The 21,828-nt window shown below is 38.8% G+C and overlaps 2 protein-coding genes across 3 annotated transcripts in view; one reads left to right on the plus strand and one right to left on the minus strand.

Annotated features, from left to right (window-relative positions):
* LOC106083204 (putative uncharacterized protein DDB_G0282133) overlaps positions 1 to 12,476 on the plus strand; it is a 210,164-nt gene extending 197,688 nt beyond the window's left edge. Inside the window, exons 9-11 of the mRNA XM_059367216.1 lie at positions 6,104 to 6,465; positions 6,532 to 6,721; positions 12,313 to 12,476. Coding sequence (XP_059223199.1) covers positions 6,104 to 6,465; positions 6,532 to 6,721; positions 12,313 to 12,476 — 716 coding nt within the window. The remainder of the gene's footprint in view (positions 1 to 6,103; positions 6,466 to 6,531; positions 6,722 to 12,312) is intronic.
* Positions 12,477 to 19,024: 6,548 nt separating this feature from the next.
* Positions 19,025 to 21,828, minus strand: part of LOC106092854 (WW domain-containing adapter protein with coiled-coil homolog) — a 38,507-nt gene continuing 35,703 nt past the window's right edge. The window contains exons 15-16 of one of the 2 annotated variants that reach the window (XR_009398014.1): positions 19,536 to 19,621; positions 19,025 to 19,241 (exon numbers count right to left, since the gene is read on the minus strand). The gene's annotated coding sequence lies outside the window, so the exon portion shown is untranslated. Of the gene's footprint in view, positions 19,622 to 21,828 lie in introns of both variants that reach the window. The other variant, XR_009398013.1, reaches the window with a different exon arrangement.

A 21,828-nucleotide genomic window follows, 5' to 3' on the forward strand; every position in this document is an offset into this window, starting at 1 on the left:
GTGACAGCCGAGGGCGGTTCTTGAATTCAGAAATATGTTCGCCAAAGATTTAATGGCTGTCTGAGAAGATATTTATGGCAAGCGGGGTAATGACATTGTATTTTAGCCATACACACTACAGTTGGAGGCCACCGTAGCGCTGAGGTTAGCATAACCACCTATGACGCTAAACACCTGGGTTCGTTCGAACCCTTTATATGGCACTGTACCTCACAAATCTAGCCAACATTAGAAGGTGATAACCACCACTGAAAATTGTTTTTCTGATGTTCTCGCCAGGATTCGAGCGTATAGGCGGACATGCTAACCTCTGCGCTACGATGACCTCCAGCGTTGATTATCCCCTCCTAATGCTGGAGACATTTGTAAGGTACTAAGCCATGTAAAAACTTCTTCCCAAGAAAGTGTCGCACTTTACATATACACAACAAAGGTCTGTTAACCTTCTCGATATAACCAGTTCTGGTTCTTCAGAAACCCACCTTGTCGTCTAGTTTTGAACTATCCGTGTAGAAGTCTATGTAGCTTCTGTTGTCAGGTTTCAATCGGTTCTATCAGTAATAGTAGTACAGTACTTTTTTTTTATCAAAAAGCGGCTCAGGTATTGTGTAATCCACACTGCCTGGAACATGGGACATTATGTCGAGGATAACACAGTCTCCGTAGCCGCTGCATGACCAAAGAGAAAGCTAACGTAGCCTCACAGCAGTAACTGCAGTAATCTTGTCTAGCCACAATGACCAGAGGCATTGGGGGCAGCATCAAATAGTGTCGTTCTCAGTGCAGCTGTAATGCACAAACAAGCCATACTTCGAATCCGGCTGAGTATTGAATATTATACTCATTATACATTTGAAGCACCGTCCACCAGAACACAACACCATATAGACATATAGGCCTGACAACTGCAGTATATACCCAATTCATGACGCGCACTTCAAACTCTTAACTTTTGCCAATGGCTCTCTTGCAGGTGTATAGGGCAAGAGTTGCCTTTCTAGCCCTTTCCAAAATGTTTGATATGAAGTTCAATTTTCTGTCCAGCAAAACACACAGGTATTTTGCACTTTCTATAAATGGAACATTCACTCCTCCCAAGGAGACAGGTGCCAGTATAGGCAACATGTATCTCCTGCTGAAAAAAACTACTTCTGTCTTGCACGGATTTATACCTAGACCACTTTCCGTAGCCCACTTCGCTGTGGCACGTAGAGCTTTCTGAAGTATATCTCTTAGAGTGCTGGGAAACTTTCCCCTAACCGCAAATGCAACGTCATCAGCATACGCGACCACTTTTACGCCTTTTTCTTCCATAGGCAATAATATATTGTGAATGGCTATATTCCAAAGTAAATGAGACAGTACACCTCCTTGAGATGTCCCCAGCTAACCCATCATTTTTTGATCTACAGATACCAAGCCTGCCGTAATGCATCTTTTAGTAAGTAAGTTATAATAATAAATTTTCTTACGGTAGTGTTGATGCCTACAAACTCTAGCTCCTTCATGATTGACATTGGTCCCACATTGTTGAAAGTACCCTCAATGTCAAGACATGCTACCGTGGTGTATTCCTTGACAGCGAGAGAACTCACTGTGCAAGCGACTAAGTCGTGAAGACTGCTTCAGTGGACTTGCCCTTACTGTATGCATGCTGTTGAAGATCGCCAGGAATCTTTGCCCTAAGATATGTTTCTATCAACCTCTCAAGAGTCTTTAGCATAAAGAATGACAGACTTATAAGACGAAAATCTTTCGTCTTCGTGTGGTAAGGTTTTCCTGATTTTGGATGAAAATGACCTTTGTGTCTCTCCATCCCACAGGTATATACGACATGGTGATATTAGCAGATTATATCTCTCTAAGCCAAAGAGACAATGTATCGGACACTGCTTATAATTCAACCGGTGATACATCATCGGGGCCTGATGATTTAAGAACAGTCAAAACATTTTATCGCTTAAGGTAAGACATAAGCATAAGCTAAGACATAATTTTCCCAACAGTCTTCGACGAATGCATACCAGTAACAACTTCTTCTGGCGCCATGTTAGCCATTGCAGATTTTCCCGGGATATGTGTAACTAGGAGTAGTTCTAAAGTTTCCTCACTAGACATTCTGTGACTTCTGAATACATCCCACTGTAATAGGTTTCGAGGATAGGAACTTCCTTAGCCTTGAAGCCTCAGATTTATCCTCAACGGAGCGTAGAGTTCCACCCAGGATTATTTGGGAGCCTTTCTAATCTCGCCTTTGTATTTTCTTAGCTTAGTCCTAATCGTGTGATGCCCTTATGGCTTTCGCCTTGTCGAAGAGTTTTCTGCAACCCTTCCTTAGACTAACCAGTTCTTGGTCCAACATAGCGGTCGCAGTTTGCCCCTTGGCTTGGCTCTAGGCCATGCTGACTCAAACGAGTTATTTAGGGACTTTGTGATCCGCTTGACCATAATGTATATGTCCTCTGCAGTTTCCACTTCCTTTTCTGGTCCTAGGTGATAGTCATGTAGTATGTGTCCCGAAATTTATCCCAATCCGCATTTCTTCTGTTTAGATGAGGGACCTCTTCCGTATTATTTTCTCCAAGGCTGAAACTAATATAACGATGATCAGAGAAGCTGTGGCCATCCAACACTTCCCAGTCATATATACTTCCGGTGATATTCTCCGATGCAAAGGCAACATCTGGTATCTCCTACCTGTTCCGGGTAATAAAGGTCGAATTGTTTCCTTTTACAAATCAGCAGATGGCAACTCATAATTTACTAGCTGAGCCGGTGTGATTCGCTGCACCCATGCCCCATTTTGACATGATCCAAATTTGAAAATTATTTATATTTAACTTTCCAATAACTCTCATTAGAATACCATATTGTCCCGTTTGGTATAAATGTCCATTTGGGGTATAATTTTGGGATGGGGCGACTCCCCGGGAGTTTACCAAAATGTTTATGTAATTTTCATATTCTATTCTTAAATAATCTTCGTTTGTGTCTCATCTTGTCCAGTTCGGTGTATATGTCCAGTTGGTGCTTAATTTTGGTGTGGAGCGACCCGCCTGGGAATAGATTGGAAAACTTTTTATACTTTGTTTTCTACCCTCAATTACCTTTCATTTTAATCCCATACTATCCCGATCAGCCTACATGTCGGTTTGGGAGTGATTTTTGGGGTGGCGGGGAACCGTCAGGTCTTGACCCAAATTTCTATATAAAAAAAATTTCGTATTCTAGAGAGGTACCGCAGACACTAAGTAATAAATTTTTATGTAAGATTTGTACTCTACTTTTAAATTCCTATCATTTGATACCCATATTGCCCAAAGAGACATGTGTCCTGTTGGGTGGTGTTTTTAGGGGTAGGGACCCCCCACACCCCTTAGGGCAACATTTTTATGCCAAGTTCGTACTTTACTCTTAAATACCTTTCATTTGAAACCCATATTGTCGCAATCGGTAAACATGTCCGTTCGGGAGGGTTTTGGGATGGGGCTTCCCCTCAAGTTATTTGACCCCGAAATTTTTTGGCAATTTCGAGTTTCTAGGGTACCATAAGGTGGCATACAAGATTTCGCCTAAATCGGTGCACACATCTCTGAGATTTGGCGTTTTGGAAAATGGTTGTAAGGGAAAGGGGTCGCCCACCTTCGGAAGTCAAAAAATGTTGTTCCCTATTTTCACCGGGGGCTCAAACTCTACCATCTGTGAAATATCATGAAAATCGGTTCAACCGTTTTTGAGTCTATATGGAACGGAAAAACAAATAAACAAACAAAGCGCAACAATTTCATTTTTATATAAAAGATTCCGGTACAAAGGAGCGAACGCCAAGGAAACCGAGGGAGGTCATGACCATTGATTTTTTAAAAGCGCCAATAACTCCCCTTGTTATATCGAGGCACTCAGTGTTTCAACAAGAGCCGGAGTCGCCGAACCTCTCGCTGGTACTCTCCGCTCGATAACGCTGATTGTCCGCGACTACAATTGCAGCTACTCCGTATGGAGTACTCCACTATCCGCAACCTGTGGACGCGCCCGATAACTCCCAGCTAAACTTCTCGTGATAACGATGAACACCACACAGATCGAGGCTCAAAGTTCTAATCTGTGTCATGCGCTTGTTATTACCTGCCGGGTGAAGTGCTTTAGCATCACTACCCCCAAAGATTTTTTTTCCTTGCAGAAGCGGCTTCGACCAAAAACTTTGGGCTTGGAGTCGGCATCTCTGAATTGTGTGCCATATATAGAAGCCAGCCAGTAATGAGACTTATTTATTTCAAGGCTGGCTACTACTGAATCTTCAGTGCTTAGCGACGGAAGAAGAAAAACTTTTAGACTACTATTTGCATGAATGCAGACTCTGTGTCTATCATTCCCCGTATCCATGAGTAGTTTAAATCCTGGAATTCTTAGTCAACGAACCATTTCTCCACACACCAATGTCAACGTCGAATCCTCGTGCAATCACCCATGTCAATGTCATATCCTCGTGTGGCCGAAGCGACCTTACACGACTTTACCTTCCGAGTCCACCAGCAGTTCATCCATACGCATCCAGGGGTATTTGAGAATGCAGTAGAACCACTCTTCCTCAGGACACTGGTGCACCAGATTGTTCAACCGTCAATTTATTGTGCATCCCAAGAGTGACAGGGCTAGGAGGAGAGCCATTCGTCGTATCCGAGCCGAAGAGCAGCCATCACAATGTACCGTGGACGAAGTTATGAATGTGGCGCCACGTCATCCATGGCGATGGGCCCCGACGGAATCTCTACACTGATGCTGAAGAATCTGGATTAACCTGGAGTTGAGCACCTTACGACTGTTCTCAAACTGTCTTTGAACACTCTTATAGTACTCGATGTCTGGAAGATGGGCAGAGTGATTCCGATACTGAAGTCTAAAAAAATGTTCCAAGTAAGGGGGAGTCGTACAGACCGATCTCCCTACTCTCACGAGTAGCCAAGACGCTTGAGGACAACTCCTCCCGAGTCTCGTTGGAGAATTTCCATTCGCCGAACATCTGCATGGATTTCGAAGATTGCATAGCAAAACAACTCCTCTGCAATTCACCACCCCACACATTTGCCGTGGCTTCAATCAGCCCAGGCCATGTGATAGGACGGTCCTCGTGGCACTGGACTTATTAAAGGCATTCGACACTCTTCGAGGACATCGCCAATACGTCCCTCCAGCTAGGCCTGAAACGCTGGGTCGCGAATTATCGTGTGGTCGCTAGTCATTTGTGGAATTTAGGAATAAGAAATCGAAACACCGTAATGTGAAACAGGGAGTTCCCCAAGGCGGGGTGATATCTCCGGCACTGTTTGACCTCTACCTATCCTCCATTACACCCCCTCCAGACGGCATAGAGATCGTATCATATGCGGACGATGCTACGATCATGGCATCAGGCCCCCCACACCTTGTCGACAGCATTTGGGATTCAGACAAAGAAACCTTGTTGACCACGCCCAAAGCAATTGGCCGGTCTGTGGTAAGTTATGCAGCGCCAGTGTGGTCCCGTCAGCTTTGTGACACGCAGTGGAATAATATACAGATCGGTCAGAATGCCGCCCTCCGAACTGTCTCCTCAGTTCTCACGTGGACCATCTTCATCAGATGCTGTCTAAGCAAAACCCTCAGGGCTGTTATCGCAGTGACCATCCAATTCATCATCTTGTGGAAGGTATCCACCGCTCAGAAGCCTTATGATAGATCTACATGATCTATCAGCGCTACAAGAGAACACCTTTAGATCAAGTGGCATATCAAACGGATCTAGACAACATTCTTGCAGACACGGTAGCAGATGCAGTGAATAGCTACCGGGTTAATGTAATCCTTGGAGAAAGACCGCAGCCGCCTCAACTCCTACAGAGCAAGGATTGGTGCCGACATGCAAGATGTATGTCCCGATTGTGACCAGGGACCAAACGAAACACGTCTCCTGTTTAACTGCTCAGCCAGACCCACTCGAATCAGACCCAGATTCTGTTTTGGCAACTTAACTACCCTTTTAACTTTTTTTTCTTTGTTATAAAAAACAAATATATTCACGGCTACACTGCTCTCTAATATTCAAATAATTCTCAATTTTTTTCAGAAACCATAGACGACGAACACAGTGTCATTCGTAATACTACATGGTATATAATGCCCGTCTTGAATCCAGACGGTTATGTTTATAGCCATGAATATGATCGATTTTGGAAGAAATCACGTTCGAGACATATTTCACGGCCTTCGGGCATCATCAACTCAGCCATGACTTGGTTACAGAAGAAAAAGACGACCAACCGCATTTGCTATGGTGTCGATTTGGATCGTAATTGGAATTATCAATGGGGAAAACGTGGCAGTTCGAGGACACCATGCAATGAATTCTTTGCTGGACCGGCACCATTTTCGGAGCCAGAGACAAAGGCATTGTCGGAATTTTTAATGGATTACAGGACGCATATTAAGGTAACAAAAGAGGGTTAATTTTTATTGCCTTCATAGAGTGATTTAAGTTTTGTTTTTTTTTCTTAGCTATATATGTCCCTCCAGGCCTATGGCCAAATTATAAGTTACCCTTATAAGGCAAATACAACGTATGATACAGAACGTCTAGATGATCTGCTAGATGTGGCTATGGTGGGCATTGATGGTCTACGCAAACAGGGCAGCAAATCTCGATATAAAATAGATTCTACAAATGATTTGGTGGAAAATCGTTCAGGTAGGTGCAACGATTTGAATTTTAAGTTTTTTTATAAAAAAAATAAATTTATTCCATAACAATTTTTGTTAAAAAAATTGCAAAAAAATCGATTTTTGTATAAAAAAAGATAAAAATAGGTTTTTGTAGAACATATTCTCGAAATATGATTCGAGCAAAAAACACGGCCAAAATTCGATTTTATAAAGGAAATTTCCATAAAGTTGGATATTAGAATATAATGGTATTCATTTCTTTATTATACCCTACACTATAGGATTTCGTCATTCCGTTTGTAACACATCGAAATATTGATCTTAGACCCAACAAAGTATATATCGTCGGTCTTGATTTGTCTTGACATCGTTGTAAGTCCGCCTGTCCGAAGGAATAAAGTTAGACGCTTCTAGTTTTGCACAAATATTGGGTTGCCCAAAAAGTAATTGCGGATTTTTCATATAGTCGGCGTTGACAATTTTTTTCACAGCTTGTGACTCTGTATTTGCATTCTTTCTTCTGTCAGTTATCAGCTGTAACTTTTAGCTTGCTTTAGAAAAAAAGTGTAAAAAAAGTATATTTGATTAAAGTTCATTTTAAGTTTTATTAAAAATGCATTTACTTTCTTTTAAAAAATCCGCAATTACTTTTTGGGCAACCAATACTTCCTTCCTGACCTACTATGTAGGTCGGTAAGGATTGTAAATGTGCTATATCGGTTCAAGTTTTGATATAGCTGCCATATAAACCGATCTTGGATCTTGACTATCCGATTTGGTTGAAATTTTGTATGAGGTGTTCGATATGATATGACTTCCAAAAACTGTGCTTAGTATGGTCCAAATCAGTTCAAAACCCTGATATTGCTTCCATATAAACCGATCTCTCGATTATACTTCTTAAGACTCTAGAGTGCGCAATTTTTATCCGAATTGGCTGAAATTTTGCTGAATTTGTGTTTTATTTTGACTATGTTTGTGTTTATTTTTGACAACTATGCTAAGTCGGAGCATAACCTGTTATGGTTCCCATATAAATCGATCTCCTAATTTTACTTCTTGAGCGCCCATAAGTCGAAATTCTTATCCGATTGATCTTACACAATGAATTCTACTATGGTCTCCAACATCCAAACCAAGTATGGTTCGAATCCGACAACGTGGCGCCAGAAGAGGTTGTCACTGGTATGCATTCCGGTGCGGCATAGCTGTGTGCACCACATAATCTGGAGCATTATGGTCCGATCTGTGTGGTGTTCATTGTTGTCACGAGAAGCTTAGCTGCGAGCTACCGGACGCGGCCACAGGTTGCGGATAGTGGAATACTCCATCCGGACAGTCGGGGACAATCAGCGTTATCGAGTGGAGAGTCTCAGTGAGAGGTCGGGTGGCACCGGTTCTTGTACAAATACTGAGTGCGTACGATACTCGATATGACAAGGCGAGTTATTGGCGCCTTTAAATAACCAATGACCACTCTGTTCCCGCGGCGATCGGTCCTTGGACCGGAACGAGTTTGCTCACCTACTGGAGCTTGACAAGGATCGTCACCTCCACATGAAAATGTGGTTACAACAACAACAATTGGTATGCATTCGTTGGAGGTTATAGGAGAAATTGTGTCTGAGCCGAAAATCCTTTGGGCGATAAGAAGTTTCGACTTCTTTAAGTCTCCAGACCCTGATGATGTATCACCGGTTGAATTACAAGCTGTGTCTGATAGACTGGTTCCTTGGTTAAGGAAGATATACTCTGCTTGTATCAGCATGTCATATAAACCTGTGGGATGGATGAACACAAAGGTCATTTTCGTTCCGAAAGCAGGAAAACCTTACCACACGAAGACGACAGATTTTCGTCCTATGAGTCTGTCATCCTTTATGCAGAAGATTCTTGAGAGGTTGATAGAAACATATCTTAGGGCAAGGATCCTTGGAGATCACGTGTTTCGACAGCAACATGCATATATAGTAAGGCAAGTCCGAATCTCATGGCAGCCTGTTGTACGTACCGGATTGATCCGATGAAGTCCTTCATCGGCAAGAGCTGCCGCCTCAGTGAACAACACACTGCTACAACAACAACAACAACAACAACAACAAAGGCAATCCACTGAAACAGCCTTTCACGACCTAGTCGGCTAGACAGAGGGTTCTCTCGCTGCCAAGGAATATACAATGGTAGCATTTCTTGACATTGAAGGTGCTTTCAATAATGTTAAACCGACGTCAATCATGACGGGGTTGGAGTTCCTAGTCATCAACTCCATCGTAAGAAAGTTTATTAATAACTTACTTACTAAAAGATGCATTACGACAGGCTTGGAATCTGGGGATCTCAAAAGATGGGTTAGCAGGGGAATACCTCAAGGAGGTGTACAGTCTCCTCTACTTTGGAATATAGCCATTAGCAATATATTGTTGTCTCTGGAAGAAAAAGGTTTAAAATTGGTCTCAGCATACGTGACGTGGCAATTGTGGTTTGGGGAAAGTTTCCCAGCATTTCAGGAAGCTCAACGTGCAACAGCAAAGTGAGCTACCAAAAGTGGTCTAGGTATAAATCTAGGTGCCAGAAAGAAGTAGTTCTTTTCAGCGGAAGATACAAATTGCCTACAGTGGAAGCTGTCTCCTTGGGAGGAGAGAATGTTTCATTTACTCAAAGCGCAAAATACCTGGGTGTTTTGCTGGACAGGAAATTGAACTTCAAATCCTACATTTAGGAAAGGGCATGAAAGGCAACTCTTGCCCTATACAACTGCAAGAGAGCCATTGGCAAAAGTTGGGGATTAAGACCGCATGTCATGCATTGGGTATGTATTGCAGTTGTCAAACCTATAATGCTATTGAGTTGCCCAAAAAGTAATTGCGGATTTTTCATATAGTCGGCGTTGAAAAATTTTTTCACAGCTTGTGACTCTGTAATTGCATTCTTTCTTTTGTCAGTTATCAGCTATTACTTTTAGCTTGCTTTAGAAAAAAATTGTAAAAAAATTATATTTGATTAAAGTTCATTCTAAGTTTTATTAAAAATGCATTTACTTTCTCTTAAAAAAATCCGCAATTACTTTTTGGGCAACCCAATATATGGTGTTATGGTCTGGTGGACGGCGCTTCAAAAGTCCTCCAACTGCTCAAATTAAAACGGATTCAAAGCATGGCTTGTTTGTGCATCACAGCCGCACTGAGGACGACAGTGCACTAAATTTAATGGTACATCTAATGCCTCTGGACATTAAGGCTGGACAAATTGCTGCGACCACTGCCGTGAGGTTAAGGGAGTTTTCATCATGTGACGGCTAAGGACACTGTGTTATCCTCAACACAATATCCGATGTTCCAGGCAGTTTGGATTACGCCCTATCTGAGCCTTTGATAAAAAGTACTGTACTACTATTCCTGATAGAGCCGATTGGAACTATGATATCCCCGGTCATAGAAGTTACATAGACTTCTATACGGAAGTTTCCAAACTAAACGACCAGGTGACCTTTGGGGTGTACTCTAAAGATCTAGAACTGGTCATGTCGAAAGGATTACCCTACCACTGCAGTGTGTATCAAGCGGAGATCCTTGCAATTAAGGAAGTAGTGGAATGCCTAAGATATAACGTCATAACGACGACTGGCATAAAAATCTTTTCAGACAGCCAAAATCCGCCCTCGACTGTCGCAGATCTTTCAATGAGATGGCTGAACAGTTCAAAATTCACCTGTTCTTGGTGCCAGGCCACAGAGATATCCCAGGGAATTGTAAAGTGGATAAGCTTGCGAGACTAGGAACTACCATTCACATTCCAGGGAAACTGGAATCTGTGGGTATGCCTCAGGACCAGCCCCGAAGGACAACGATGGTCACAAAGAGGGGGCTGTGACTATTCCAAAACTATGTGGCCTAATCTAGACTTGAAGAGGTCTGCCGCTTTGCTGTCACTGGCTAGAACAGTCGTCTCTGCCATTGTGTCCGTCATGACAGGTCGCTGTCTTATCGGAAAACATGCTGACATACTGAAAGTTGCCAGCAACGATTTTTGCAGAAGCTGTGGGGACATCGAAGAAGGAGAGACTATAGAACACCTTCTGTGCGTGTTCCAAAGGAGTTCCACTTTAGGTTCTCATTTCTTTGAGAACCTGTCTAATATAGCGGACGTGAACATTCGCAAGTTATTGGCCTTTTTAAAGCAATCTGAATAGATCAAACGGTAGGAACTAGAAGACATCTTCTTCTTCTGATAACAGACTGCCACACAAACCTAACCTAACCATGTCGAGTAAAGAACTTAACAAATGCGATCCATGGCGCAAAATATTTAATATTAGGGCCCGCCGTACTTAACGCGCTTTTACTTCTTATGTCATCCACCATAGGATAGGGGCATACTAATTACGTCATTCTGTTTGTAACTCCTCAAAATATTCGTCTCAGACCCCATAAAGTATATATATTCTTGATTGTCATAACATTTTATGTCGATCTAGCCATGTTTGTCCGTCTGTCCATCCGTTCGTCCGTCTGTCCATCCGTTCGTCGATTCGTCCGTCCGTCTGACTGTCGAAACCACGCTTACTTTCGAAGGAGTAAAACTAGCCGCTTTTGCACATATACTTCTTATAGGTGTAGGTTGGTTGGGATTGTAAATCGGCCATATCGATCCATGTTTTGATATAGCTGTCATATAAACCGATCTTGACTTCTTGAGCCACTACAGGGCGCAATTTTTATTCGATTTAGCTGAAATTTTGCATGAGGTGTTTTGTTACGATTTCCAACAACTGTGCTAGGTATGATTGGAATCGGTCCATAACCTTATATAGCTGTCATGTAAACCGATCTGGGGTCATGACTTCTTGAGCCTCTAGTGGGTGCAATTCCTATCCGATATGGCTGAAATTTTGCACGACGTGTTTCGTCATGACTTTCAACAACTGTGCCATGTCTGGGTGAAATCGGTGTATAACCTGATATAGCTGTCATATAAACCGATTTGGAGGCTTGACTTCTTGAGCAATTATTTTCTGAAATTTTGTTCAACGGCTTCTCTCATGACCTTCAACATACGTGTCAAATATGGTCTAAATCGGTCAATAGCTTAATACAGCTCCCCTATAAAGCGATCTCCCTATTTTACTTTCTGAGCCCCTAAAGGGCCCAATTCTTATTCGATTTTACTGAAATTTTACACAGTGACTTCTACTATGGTCTCCAACATTCATTTCATCATAGCAAGTCTTTTCTTTTATCCTTTTCTTTGTTTGCCTTAAAAGAGGCACCGGGAAAAGAACTCGAGAAATGCGATCCATGGTGGAGGGTATATAAGATTCGACACGGCCGAACTTCGCACGCTTTTACTTGTTTTTATTTTATTCATTTTCTATGCAACTCGTGTAAATATTTACTTTTTTTAAATTTTTTATATTTAAATTTTTTAATATTAAATTTTTTTAATAATAAATTTTTTTATATCAATTTTGTTAGTTGTTTTAGAAATATTGTTATTTATATTTTTGATGCTTATTATTATTTTTAAGGTTTTTATTCTTACCTTTTTTATCTTTTTTTTTTTGTTTTTAATTATTTTTTTTTTACTTTTTAATATTTACTATTTTTTATCTTTCCACAGGATCATCCGATGCCTTTGTAGCCTATGATGTTGGCATACCATTCAGTTATACCATTCAATTGGCCGATAATGGTGTTCACGGCTATCTTTTACCCAGTGCTGCTATTGAATCTACATCTAGAGACGCTTTCGAAATTATTTTGGCTATGCTGGATTATATTTAAAAACACAATATATGATAAATAAATAGTATTTTTTATTATTATTTAAAAATAATTTATTTTTAGTTAATTTTGTAGTTTAAATTTATACGCGTTTATTTATTTTCAAATAGAAAAATAGAAAAAACAACTCGATATACCAGCTTGCATATTACACGCTATTTGTCATACGTCTGATTGACAACATTGTCCTTTTCAAAGACCTCGCCTTGATTTGTGTCCAAAATTTTATGTTGGAATTTACTCATATGTCATAGTTTAAGTAAATGTTTACATTAAAATATGTATACATATTAATAAAGTAGAAATTAAAAAAAAATGACGGTAAAAAACGTACAAAATTTATTAACCATAGCCAAAAGAAATTTTACAAAATTTACGACAGCAAAACAAATTTGTCAAAATTTTATATAGAAAAAAAAATAGGAAAATTTTCTATAGCAAAAAAAAATTTTACCAAGTTTCTTATAGACAGGTGCATCACTGGTTTTAGTCAAGAAGGAAGATATTCCTTCTCGAGTAATGGCACACGCATGGATACCAAGAATTCCCTCAGACCCGTAATCCACAAACGGAGAGAATTTTCCTTCATAAATGTAATGATCGGGTTTCATAACATTTTGTTCATAAATATTATGAAAAATTTTATTTTATTAATGAAAAAATCATAAATATTATGAAAATTGGTAATGAAAAACAAAAATGTGTAAATATCATCGTTTATGAAAACAAGTAAGAGTGTGCTAAGTTCGGCCGGGCCGAATCTTATATACCCTCCACCATGGATCGCATCTGTCGAGTTCTTTGCGCAGTATCTCTTTTTAGGCAAACAAAGAACAATGAATATGGACGGAGGAGGAGGTGGAGCTATATCAAGTTATAGTCCGATTCGGGGCTTAAGAAGCATAATCGAGAGATCGGTTTATATGGGAGCTGTGTCAAGCTGTAGATCGATTCAGACCATATTGCACACGTATGTTGAAGGCCACGGGAGAAGCCGTTGTACAAAATCTGTGCCAAATCGGATGAGAATTGCGCTCTCTAAAAGTTCAAGAACTCAAGATCCCAGATCGGTTTATACGGCAGCTATATCAGGGTATGGACCGATTTATACCATACTTCGCATAAATGTTGAAAGTGATACCAAAATACCACGTGCAAAATTACAGCCAAATCGAACAGGAATTGCGCCTTCTAAAAGCTCAAGAATTCAAGATCGGTTTATACAGCAGCTATATCAGGTTATGGACCAATTTGAAACATACTTCGCACAGTTGTTGGAAGTGATGTCAAAACACTATGTTCAAAATTTCAGTCAATTTGGATGAGAATTGCGCCCTCTAGAGGCTCAAGAAGTCAAGACCCAAGATCGGTTTATATGGCAGCTATATCAGGTTATGGTCCGATTTGAACCATACTTCGCACAGTTGTTGGAAGTGATATCAAAACACTATGTGCAAAATTGCGCCCTCTAGAGGCTCAAGAAGTCAAGACCCAAGATCGGTTTATATGGTAGCAATATCGAAACATGGACCGATTTGGCCCATTTACAATCCCAACCCACCTACACCAAAAATAAGTATTTGTGCAAAATTTCAAGCGGCTAGCTCTACTCCTTCAAAAGTTAGTGTGCTTTCGGCAGACAGACGGACGGACATGATTAGTTCGACTTAAAATGTCACGACGATCAAGAATACATATACTTTATGGGGTCTTAGACGCATATTTCGAGGTGTTAAAAACAGAATGACGAAATTAGTATACCCCCATCCTATGGTGGAGGGTATAAAAATGTCTTATATTTATGAAACTTTGTTTCATACATGTAAAGAAAATGTTCATAATATTAAACATTTTTATAATATATTTAAAAATTATGTTATTGAAATATCTCGCCGTAGGTATACAATGAAAACTGTTTCATTTATGAAAATTTGATGGGAGTAATTTTCCAAGTCAAGCTCAAGTAAACTACTTAATGTATGCTTGGAAGATGTTAAGCATTTTGCACCTATTTCTCGTTTGTTGTCCATTTTGCTGCTATGTTGACGTTGAGTACAAAAGAAAGAAAACACACACACACGCATACCCACATGCATGGTTTACATTACAACAATGCACAACATGTACAGTTAGATCTCTGTGTCATTCATTGTGCGTAAAATCTTGAAGCTATTGGGTGTTTTTAACTTTGAAGTGAAAAAGTAAGTACTGCCGATAACATAGTGTTTTTTGTGCCGAAAAAGTTTTCCAACATGAAATAAACATGAGTATACGCAATTTTTCATTAGAATTGTATAAGCTAAAACACATCTTTAAATTTTAGGATCATCCAGAACTGACTCTTTCCTGTACGAGGAATTGAAGCGTAGGAACTTGGTACATAATTTGCAAAGTGAAGCCATTGATAGACCATAGAAATTTACACAAAAAAGGTAACCGTGGAACAATATTCTTTTTTTTCAACTGTGTAACACTTACGTTCGAGTACAGCGTCGGTTTTATGTATCAAAACGATCTAGCCTTTCCAGAGGCTGGTAAAAATCGCTACCCCCCCTCCACATGCAAGTGTGACTACAACATCTACAACACAGTACCTAGATTTATGTACAAATTTTATCTCAATAAGTTAAATAGGGGGTATATTCATTTAGTGATTCCGTTTGCAACACATCGAAATATCAATTTCCGATCCTACAAAGTATATATAGTTCGGATCGTGGTAAAATTCTAAGACGATTTAACGATGTCCGTGTATCTATCAGTGCGTCTGTTGTAATCACTATACAGCCTTCAAAAATTGAGATATTGAGCTGAAATTTGGCACAGATATGTCTTTTTGATGCACGCTGGTTTGAGTGTGAGTATTTTCTCGGATAGCAAACGGGCCTTAGGTTCATAACAACCAAGATAGAAAGGGCAATAACAGTGCTAGAGTGTAAGGTGTCAATTGACGCCTTCTCCGAACATGGCATAATCAAATTTCAAATTTGCCCATGAACATTCCATTAAGGAACAGGGGAAAACTTCTCACATATCAATAAGTGCTGTCCGATTCAAGTTAAAGCTCAATGATAAGGGACCTCCTTTTTATAGCCGAGTCCGGACAGCGTGCCGCAGTGCGTCACCTCATTGGTGAGAAGTTTTACATGGCTGTCATACCATTTTTATACCCACCACCGAAGGATGGGGGTATATTCATTTTGTCATGCCGTTTGCAACACATCAAAATTTCCATTTCCGACCCTATTTAGTATATATATTCTTGATCGTCATAAAAATCTAAGACTATCTAGCCATGTCCGTCCGTCTGTCTGTTGTAATCACGCTACAGTCTTTAAAAAGAGATATTGAGCTGAAACTTTGCACAGATTCTTTTTTTGTCCATAAGCAGGTTAAGTTCGAAGATTTGCTTTATCGGACTATATCTTGATATAGCCCTCATATAGACCGATCCGCCGATTTACGGTTTTAGGCGCATAAAAGCCACATTTATTATCCGATTTTACTGAAATTTGGTACATTGAGTTGTGTTAAGCCACTGGACATCGTTCTTCAATTTGGCCCAGATCGGTCCAGATTTGGATATAGCTGCCATATAGATCGATCCGCCGATTTAGGGTCGTAGGCCCATAAAAGGCAAATTTATGTCCGATTTCGCCAAAATTTGGGAAAGTGATTTGTGTTAGACCCTTCGACATCCTCCTTCAATTTGGCTCAGATCGATTTGGATATAGCTGCCATATAGACCGATCTCTCGATTCAAGGTTTTGGATCCATAAAAGGCGCATTTATTATCCGATGCCGCCAAAATTTGGGACAGTGAGTTATGTTAGGCCGCTGGACATGCCTCCTTAATTTGACCCCGATCGGTTCAGATTTGGATATAGCTGCCAAATAGATCGATCTCTCGATTTAAGGTTTTGGGCCCATAAAAGGCGCATTTTTTGTCCGATTTCGCCGAAATTTGGGACAGTGAGTAATGGTAAGCCCCTCGACATATTTCTGCAATTTGGCCCAGATAGGTCCTGATTTGGATATAGCTACCATATAGACCGATCTCTCGATTTAAGGCTTTGGGCCCATAAAAGGCGCATTTATTGTCCGATGTCGCCGAAATTTGGGACAGTGAGTTATGGTAAGCCCCTCGACATATTTCTGCAATTTGGCCAAGATCGGTCCTGATTTGGATATAGCTGCCAAATAGATTGATCTCTCGATTTAAGGTTTTGGGCCCATAAAAGGCGCATTTTTTGTCCGATTTCGCCGAAATTTGGGACAGTGAGTAATGGTAAGCCCCTCGACATATTTCTGCAATTTGACCCCGATCGGTCCAGATTTGGATATAGCTGCCATATAGACCGATCTCTCGATTTAAGGTTTTGGGCCCTTAAAAGGCGCATTTATTATCCGATGTCGCCGAAATTTGGGACAGTGAGTAAAGGTAAGCCCCTCGACATATTTCTGCAATTTGGCCCAGATCGATTAAGATTTGCATATAGCTGCCATATAGACCGATCTCTCGATTTAAGTTTTTGGGCCCATAAAAGGCGCATATATTGTCCGATTTCGCCGAAATTTGGGACAGTGAGTAAAGGTAAGCCCCTCGACATATTTCTGCAATTTGGCCCAGATCGATCAAGATTTGCATATAGCTGCCATATAGACCGATCTCTCGATTTAAGTTTTTGGGCCCATAAAAGGCGCATATATTGTCCGATTTCGCCGAAATTTGGGACAGTGAGTTGTGTTAGGCCCTTCGACATCCCTCTTCAATTTGGCCCAGATCGCTCAAGATTTGAATATAGCTGCCATATAGACCGATCTCTCGATTTAAGGTTTTGGGGCCATAAAAAGCGCATTTATTGTCATATTTCGCCGAAATTTGGGACAGTGAGTTGTGTTAGGCTCTTCGACATTTTTCTTCAATTTGGCCCAAATCGGTCCAGATTTGGATATAGCTGCCATATAGACCGATCTCTCGATTTAAAGTCTTGGCCCCATAAAAGGCGCATTTATAATCCGATTTCACTGAAGTTTGACACAGTGACTTATGTTAGGCTTTTCGACATCCGTGTCGTGTATGGTTCAGATCGGTTTATTTTTAGATATGGCTACTAAAAAGACCAATATTTTGTTAAACACAATTGAACTATGACTTGCACTTATTAGTATTTGGTTCAAATTGGAACATATTTCGATATAGCTGCTATGGGGCATAATTTATGTATTTTTAACCGGATTTTGAAGAAAGGTGGTTTACATATATACCCGAGGTGGTGGGTATCCAAAGCTCGGCCCGGCCGAACTTAACGCCTTTTTACTTGTTTCAAATGGCATAGTTCCTCACAAAAGCCGCCAGCATTAGGAGGGGATAACAACCACTGAAAATTTAGTTCTGATGTTCACACCAGGATTCGAACCCAGGCGTTCAGCGTCATAAGCGGACATGCTTAACTCTGCGCTGCGGTGGCATCCAAATAATGAATATATATGTATGAAATTTCCTTTTTTCAAGTTTTTTGCCTGTTAGGGCGAGATCACTAAATTTTACAATTCTTGTTTGTTTCTCTTTCGAGACGAGCTCAATGATCGGGAATGCAAATGGTAAAGGAAAGCCAAAGATAGCAACACACACCAACGATTTTGGGACACGTTTCGTCTTTGGTTAGAAGACTTTTCAACCATATTAGGTGTGACGGCTTCAAGGGCCGTGCGTTGGTATGTTGTATTTGAATCGTATTAATAGCGAAAACGCATCTATAATACAATTACCACATTAATCACGCTCGACAACCCTGTCTATAAGCTGTACTTTTTCCCAATGCGTGTATTTTTGTGTAATGACAGACATTCTGTCTGTGGTAAATTACACTTCTTCCGTACCACACATGATTTTGATTATCTGTTGGAAGTTGTATTGATGGCTTCGAACGCTAAGACAACGGCAATAGCTCACGCAGTTGCTCCGTGTGTCCAGGTTCGAATCCTGGCCGAGCTCTGCCGAATTTTTCATTTTTCAAGTTTTTTGCCTGCTAGGGCGAAGATCATTAAATTTTTGTTTGTTTCTCATTCGAAACGAGTTCAGTGATCGGAGATATATGAAATTTCAACAAAATCAGACAACGGAATCGAGGGTTAGGTGTTAATGGGTTATACCTAACAATGTTGTTACTAATCGCTATCAACTCTTTCATTTATTCTTAGCTGATGAACCTTCATTTCCATCTTTGTTAGTTCATTGAAACCAAAAATCTACGTTCTGCAGCGGTTTTAAAACCAGAAAAATTTGGTAACCAGATAAATTTAACGCAAAAGGTGTGAAAAAAAAATTTTTGTAAAAAATATATAAGAAAAAATTTTGTTAATTTTTTTTTTAAATTGTTAAAATTACTACGATGATGAACCATCATTTCCATCTTTGTTTATTTATTGAAACCAAAAATCGATTTGTGTTATAGAATTTTGAATTTATTATGCTTTACAACAGCACATAATAAAATAAATTCCAAATGCAAATATCAGAGAAATAACTTCAACAATGAAAAAAATATTGGAACCTAGGCACATACGTACAAATTCCTCTTTTAAGGAAAAATATCGGTGCAGGCATTATAGACATTTTCAATATATATAAAAATATGAATTATTATACATAGGTATACAAAGCAAAAACAAAAGTTTAAAATTCAATTCTTTTTCAATCAAAAAAATAAACTAAACCATATTCATATGTTATATAAAAAATAAAAATTGAAAGCAGCGATTCTACATACCAGGTTTTTGTTTTTGGTGGGGACAGGTTTGGAGGAAAGGAGAAATGAAAAACAAAATAAAAACACAGGTCTCTATTGAATTGGATTTATAATTTTTTGATTTCTTTTTGTTTATGATCATTTTGCAGTTATTTATATATGTATAGGTGTATTCTATATATATTGTACATATATATAGAGTACAAGTAGCTATACTAGTATAGTTGTAGTTGTAACACTCACTTATTTTATATAATAATAATAATAATAAAATTAGTATTAAATGTAATTAATGTGCTTTACTTACAATGCTATTTTGAATTTTTTATGTCGTACTTCTCTTGTGTTTTTAATTTTAAATTATGCTGTTTTCTCTTATGTTATCTTGTGTATCTACAAAAGGTGTAAAAAACTAACATTAAAATAATATATATAATTTTTTTTTTATTTGTTAAATAAAGAAAAGACCTCTTACTATATAAATGAAGTATTTTGAAGTATAATTTATTTTTATATATATATATATATTTTTTTAGAAGAAAACATAATTTTTATGTTTAAAAACAAAAAGTTAGAAATGAAACTGCTACTTTAAAAAAGGAAAATAAACGGAGATTGCAATATCTCATCATACAAAGTTAACATTTTTCTTTATTATGTTATTAAGGATTTTTTTGAATTCATAAAAAATAAAAAAAAAATTAATATTTAAAATAAAATTTAAAACAAAAAATAAAATTTTAAAAGCAAAAAATTAAAATAAATTGTTGTCAATATGTGGTGTAACATATTTTCTTTAATTAAAAAAAAAAATAATTATTACTGTTATTGAATGCCAAGCATTTTTACAGTTTAACTATTAAAAAAACAATTGGAAAAGTAACATAATCTCTAAATACTTAATCAAACGAAGGAAAGCTAAAGCCTTTGTCCTCGATAACCCTTGATACAAAATCGAAGTCCATACGCCAAAAGTCCATAACTCAGGTTTTATCGGAGACATTACTCTTGAAAGTGTCTCTAAAGACAACATTTTATGCAATTTTTCATAAAATTTCTTTCATTTTGTTGTTGATTTAAATAGCTTAGACCACAATGTGTATTTGTTTCTTGGTTCTATTTCAAAAGCAAAACAACAAAAGCCCCTTTAAAGAGTCTCAGCAATTGTGGTGTGTTAAATGTATTAGGGGGGGGGGGAGGCTACAAGTATAGCAATTTCGGCCTTCGCCATGAGCCTCATCGGCTTGTGATGCCACCAAAAGATACCACCAAGCTGATGAGGCCCCTGGCAAAGGCTGAAATCGCGATCTTTGTAGCCCGCCCCCAATACATTTAACACACCACAATTGTTGAGACTCTTTAAAGGGTTTTTGTTGTTTTGCTTTTCTATATGAACTAGAAGCAAGAAATATCGTTAAAACACATTGGTCTTAGCTGGTTAATCCAACAACAAAATGAAATAATTTTTATGACCAAACTAAAGAAGAGCAATAACAAATGAATTTCTTAGAAATTTTTTCAATGCACAATTTTCATATAGACGAAAATTTTAAAGAAATTTTTGGAAATCAAAATTTTTTATATCAAATTTTGGAAAACAAACCAAATCTTCTAAGAAATGTTTAAGAAATTTTGGCTATCACTAACATATCCACCGAAACAACAAAATGTTGAAAAATTATGAGGAACTAAATCTTTAAGTTCGGTGGCCTCCGTAGCGCAGAGGTTAGCATGTCCGCCTATGACTCTGAACGCCTCGGTTAAAATCTCGGCTTGAACATCAGAAAATTTTTCAGCGGTGGTTATTATCTTGCTAGTGCTGGCTACATTTGTGAGGTACTTTGCCATGTAAAAACTGCAGCACACCGTTCGAACTCGGCTATAAAAAGGAGGCCCCTTATCATTGAATTGAATCGGACAGCACTCGTTGATATGTGAAAAGTTCGCACCTGTTCCTTAGTGGAATGTTCATGGGCAAATTTGCATATCTTTGAGTTCACGCGATTAAATGCATGTTCCACAGTCGCTTAACATGATAAATAAGGTTTTATTTGTGATGTCGCTTGTTTGAAAAGGCCATAGTTTAGAAATCACTCTTACTGCCAAATCCAATAACTTTACGCCACTCGATTTGTTTGCCAATTTTTCAAAATCAGCTGTTTTATCTATAAAATCAGCTGACTTCGATGATTTGGCGAACGAATCAAGAGACGTTAGGGTTTTAGCAGTTAGTCAAAGTTTTAACAGCACTAATTGGTTTCCCTTTGCCTTTAAGCCTTAACAACAGTTATTGGTCAATAGTAAAAATTTCAGAAAACTTTCTATAAAAAATAGTTGAACAAACAGTTTAACTATATAGTTTAGAAAAATTTATAGTTATAGTTTATAAAAAGTTTCAAACCATAGTTTGGAAACCACTTAAAATAATAAACATGTTCTTGCAGAAAATTGATAATTTTCTGTAAAAGTCAAAGAAAATTTCTAGAGAAAAAACATTTGGTTTTCACTCTAGTATACAGAGATGGACATTTATCCAATAAATGTCTACACATTCACCCCTATTCCCGTTGTCGAAGGCGAAAATCGACAGCAGTCGTAGT

Source organism: Stomoxys calcitrans, chromosome 4 (genome assembly GCF_963082655.1).
Source record: "Stomoxys calcitrans chromosome 4, idStoCalc2.1, whole genome shotgun sequence".
Lineage (NCBI taxonomy): Eukaryota > Metazoa > Arthropoda > Insecta > Diptera > Muscidae > Stomoxys > Stomoxys calcitrans.